Source organism: Lotus japonicus, chromosome 1 (assembly GCF_012489685.1).
Source record: "Lotus japonicus ecotype B-129 chromosome 1, LjGifu_v1.2".
Classification (NCBI taxonomy): Eukaryota; Viridiplantae; Streptophyta; class Magnoliopsida; order Fabales; family Fabaceae; genus Lotus; species Lotus japonicus.
The window spans coordinates 83,746,582-83,751,713 of NC_080041.1; the positions used below are offsets into that span (position 1 = coordinate 83,746,582).

Below are 5,132 nucleotides of genomic sequence, written 5' to 3' on the forward strand. Positions count from 1 at the left end.
TGGCGAATGATAAATGATTATAAACCGGCTGATACCGTCCCTTGGCTATGCATTGGTGATTTTAATGATATCCTGAGTCCTATGGACAAAATTGGAGGTAACCCAGTGAATGTGTCTCACATTCACTTGGCTTTAGACACTATTTCTGAGTGTGGTCTTCGAGATGTTGACTATTCTGGTTACCGTTATACTTGGTCTAATAAGAGGAAGTCTCCTGACACAATTGAGGAGAGGCTGGATTTTGCACTTGTTAATGACAGCTGGTTAGAGTTGTGTCCTGTGAATAATGTTTCTCATCTACCTCGTTACCGTTATGATCACAACCCCATTCTGTTCGCTTGTGGTACTCGTAGGTCATCTGTTTTTAGGCCGAGGGTCCACATGTTCAGATTTGAGGAATTATGGCTCCAAAGCGGTGAGGAGTGTGCAGAGGTGATAGCGGAGACCTGGAATCGTACTGGCCCAGGTATTGTTTCTAAATTATCCGAGGTTGGGGGTTCTCTTGACAGCTGGGGACGTGAGAAATATGGAGATGTGGCCAAACAGGTTTCGGATTTGAGGTCCAGACTTCAGTTTCTGCAGAGTCAAAACCAGTCCACACCGGTTGTTGACGAAACAGCTGAGATTGAGAGCAAACTTGATGTTCTCCTTGAACAGGAGGAGGTGGTTTGGTGCCAGCGATCACGAGCCAATTGGCTTTGTCATGGTGATAGGAATACACATTTTTTCCACACAAAAGCCACGCAGCGACGCAAAAGAAATACGATTGATGAGCTGAAGGATGACAGGGGGGCACACAGTGGAGGAGGATAAGGATATTTACCGGGTTCTAGCAGGTTACTTTACGAACCTCTTCACTTCCAATGGTCCTGTCGACATTGAGCCAGTCACATTGCTAGTGGCAGGAAGAATCTCACCACATCACTACCAGATCTTGTCCACTTCTTTTACTAAAGAGGATATGGAAGAGGCCCTGTTCCAAATGCACCCAACTAAAGCACCAGGGTGTGATGGTTTGCCTACTTTGTTTTACCAAATTTTTTGGCATATTATCGGCGACGATGTTTCACATTTCTGCTTGCAGGACCTTCATGGAGACATCTCACCAGGTATTATCAATAAAACTCTTCTTGTTTTAATACCTAAGGTTAAGAAACCTATGCATGCAAATCAATTTAGGCCCATAAGTCTATGCAATGTGATTTTTAAAATTATTACTGAGACTTTGGCGAATAGGCTAAAAATAATTTTGCCTGATCATATTTGTGAGTCTCAAACTGCCTTTGTTCCTGGTTGTCTGATCACGGATAATGCCTTGGTGGCGTTTGAGTGTTTTCACTGTATGAAGAAAAAGATAAGTGGCCGTAATGGCGTAATGACTTTAAAATTAGATATGTCAAAAGCATACGATAGAGTGGAATAGCCTTTTTTGGTGAGTGTATTACAGCAGACGGGGTTCCCTACTTCATGGGTGAGCCTCATCATGACTTGTGTGTCCACTGTGGACTTTTCTATTATGTTAAATGGTGCACCTCAGGAGCCTTTTAAACCTCATCGAGGTCTTCGACAAGGGGATCCCCTATCTCCTTATCTTTTTATTCTTTGTGGTGAGGTGTTTTATGCACTGATCAATAAGGCTGTATTAGCGTCTTTCCTTCATGGTATAAAAATTGCTAGAACTGCCCTTGTAATTTCCCATTTGTTGTTTGCAGATGACAGTGTCATTTTTGCCCGAGCCACGGTACAGGAGGCACTGTCCATTAAGGCAATTCTTGCCAGTTACGAACAAGCTTCAGGTCAAGTCATTAACCTTGACAAATCGATGCTCTCTTGTAGCCGAAATGTGCCAGATGATTGTTTTCATGAGCTTAGACAGTTGTTGACTGTAAAGGCGGTGGAGAGCTACGACAAAGGCGGTGGGGGGCTTCCTACCATCATTGGTAAGTCTAAGACTCAGATTTTTAATTTTGTCAAGGAGCGTGTTTGGAAGAAGCTTAAGGGCTGGAAAGAGAGGTCACTCTCTAGAGCAGGGAGAGAGGTGCTTGTAAAAGCGGTGGCACAAGCGATTTCGTCCTATGTCATGTCTTGTTTTTTACTCCTGATGGGTTATGTAATCAGATTGAGGGAATGATTAGTCGGTTCTATTGGGGCGGGGATGTAACGAGACGTGGTATGCATTGTCTTAGTTGGAAGGATTTGTGCAAGGCCAAGGATAATGGCGGACTTGGGTTCAGAGATTTTAAAATGTTTAATTCTGCTTTAGTAGCCTAAAATTGGTGGCGTATCAAATCCAATCCTGAATCACTTATAGGGAAGGTTTATAGAGCGGTTTATTTCCCGCGAGGCACGATCCATGTGGCTAAACGTGGCTATCGCCCGAGTTATGCTTGGTCTAGCATTATGCGATCTGGTGATATCTTTGCAACTGGGGGTATGTGGAATACAGGTAATGGTAAAAGTGTTAAGGCTTGGTCAGACAAGTGGGTTCCAGGGACGGATACACTGGTGTATAGTGTGGAGCTTGCTCAACATTTTGGAGTCTCTCTTGTGTCTGACCTTATGCTGCCGGGCTTGCTGGCATGGAATAGGGAGCTTATCAATTTCATTTGTTGTCCGCCGACGGCGCGAGCGATTATGGCAATTCCTTTGCCTCTTGTTCCTCATGATGATGTTCTGTATTGGCCTTTCTCTTCAGATGGTCATTACTCGACCAAGTCAGGTTACCAATTTCTTCGCCACGGTGCTGAAGCTGTTGTCGCGTCTTCTTCCCAGGTTCCCTCTCTTCCGCGTGCGGATTGGAGGAAGCTATGGAAAGCTGATGCGCTCCCTCGCTGCCGTGAGACGGGTGGCGGGCGTGCCTTGAGGTCCTTCCGGTGAGAGCCTACCTTCATGCGCGCGGTTTGGTCCCGGACCCGACGTGCCCGCGTTGTTTGGTAGCTCCGGAGACGGTCCAACATGCGTTGCTTTTTTGCCCGATGGAGCAGCCAATTTGGTTTGCCAGCTCTCTTGGTTTCCGCCTAGCTCATGAGTGCAGAGTGCACGTGTTTGCTTCTGATTTTATGCAGGTTGCAGACATGTCCAGCCTTGGAGCTTTTCTCACCTTGCTGTATGCGATTTGGATGGCCAGAAATGAGCTATGTTTCAAGGAGGAGGCTTCCACGTTGGAGCAGATTTTGACCCATGCAGCTTCACTCACACCGCTGCCACCTTTGGAGGGTCCTATGGTTCAGCAAGTTCACCGTCCCCACACATGGTCTCGTCCACATCCGGGCACGTTCAAGATCAATTTTGATGCGGCGATGGCTCCTACCGGTGACGTAGGGTTCGGTCTTGTTGCTAGGAATTCTCGTGGTGAAGTGTTGGCAGCAGCGTGCTCCTCGCATGGTCCAGCAACATCTTCTTTTTTAGCTGAGGGGCTCTCTTTCCGTTGGACGCTCGGTTTGGCTATGGATCTTGGTTTCCGGCGCGTAGTGTTGGAGACCGACTGTCTCCTTCTTTATGAGGCGTGGAAGCGCCGGAGTGGTTGCTCTATTTTAGACTCTTTGATTTTAGATTGTCGTCGTTTGTCTTCTGGTTTTGATGCTTTTGATTTCAGTTTTGTTCGCCGTAGTGGCAATAGTGTCGCTGATGCTTTAGCTAAGCGTTCTTTTACTTTGAGTGTTTTTGTTTGGATTGAGGAGATCCCTCAAGACTTAAATGGCTTAGTCCAATCTGATGTAATGGTCTGTGAGCCCCTGTTTCTTCTTAATTGAATGAATCATTTTCAAAAAAAAAAATACACACCACTTTATACTTCCCGCATAATTCAAATCAGATCTTACAATTAAATTCATTTGATCCCCAATTCATTATTGCATAATAATATGTTCGCTAGAATCTTCGGAAGTACTATATGGACTCGACTAATTCGCATATAATCTCTTATCCAGAAATGGTAACTGAATGCAATAAAGTATTACTACGTGGCAAAAACATAGTTGTTCTTTTGACGGAAAACAAGGGAGATGTGCTGTTCAGACTCTATTTTATGTGTTTAGTTTTGTAATTTCCATAATTTTTCTTATCTCTTTAGTTCAGGTCATGTCCACAAAGTTCTTCAATAGAATAATGTTATTCTAGCCAGAAAATAATTGACACTTGCTCTCGTATGAGACTGGTCTTCTCTTACTCTCATGAGACTCAGAGAGATTATAGTAAGATTTTGGATTTAATCCTCACACAATAAACAAATCTATAAGAAGAATTAATGAAGAGTCTTACCTATAATTAAATCCTAAATAAATTCGTAATGGTAGGTATTCGAAGAGATTGAATACTGAATGATTTTTAAAAGTCCTACAAGAAAACTTGCAATAAACCAACCTTCAACTCAAACATGAATTCATCTCTACATATATTATGACAAATTAAATCTACCGACAATGCTATGAATAGAGACAGACTAGCATATCAACCAGCATTTAAGTTATAACTCTCTCATTCCTTCCACCAACCCTACCAGAATTACTTTTTGTCATTACTCTCCTGTTTCGCTCCCAGTGGACTCATTCCTCCCAGTCCCAGGTAGTATCTTCCATTCAACAGACAAATTAATACCATGTTTAATAACATTAATCCTCCTCTCGCCGTCTTGTCCCAGCCCCTTTCATATCTAACAACGTGTAAGCAAAATAGATACATTAATTCTTAACTAAATTTTTTTATATCACGCATGATTATCAATTAAAAATATTAAATCTGTTTCATATTTACAATACATTTTTTTACCTAATTATCTTCGTGAAATTCTACTGTAACAACCACAATCATTGAAAAATCCACAATCATTTAACCTAACTTTCTCATGGGTCATTTAGATATCTCATCACTAAAAAGATATTTTAGTTATAAAAATGGTAGAATGGAGAAAAAATCTCGAGTTCAAACTATATGGCAGACGATAGTGGCAGGTTGGGAAACCAGCAGAATCTCACTTCTAGATTGGAGTATCACCGAAGGGTTATTCATTAAGTGAGATTTTACTAGTCACAATGAATTCGAACCATGATCTATCTTAATCTATCTGTATCTAACTAAATTGTACATGAAATCGTTCCTTTCAAACATCCCAACTCAAAACACCAACACCAAAA

The 5,132-nt window shown here is 42.4% G+C and overlaps 1 protein-coding gene across 1 annotated transcript; it reads left to right on the forward strand.

Annotated features, from left to right (window-relative positions):
• Positions 1-2,975: 2,975 nt before the first annotated feature.
• LOC130748975 (uncharacterized) lies at positions 2,976-3,752 on the forward strand. Its single transcript, XM_057602232.1, has one exon. It carries the CDS (start codon positions 2,976-2,978, stop codon positions 3,750-3,752), a length of 777 nt encoding a protein of 258 aa, XP_057458215.1.
• Positions 3,753-5,132: the final 1,380 nt, after the last annotated feature.

Bases quoted from the DNA above. Each gene is read 5' to 3' on its own strand.
- LOC130748975 (XM_057602232.1), top strand. From the start codon at position 2,976: ATGGAGCAGCCAATTTGGTTTGCCAGCTCTCTTGGTTTCCGCCTAGCT.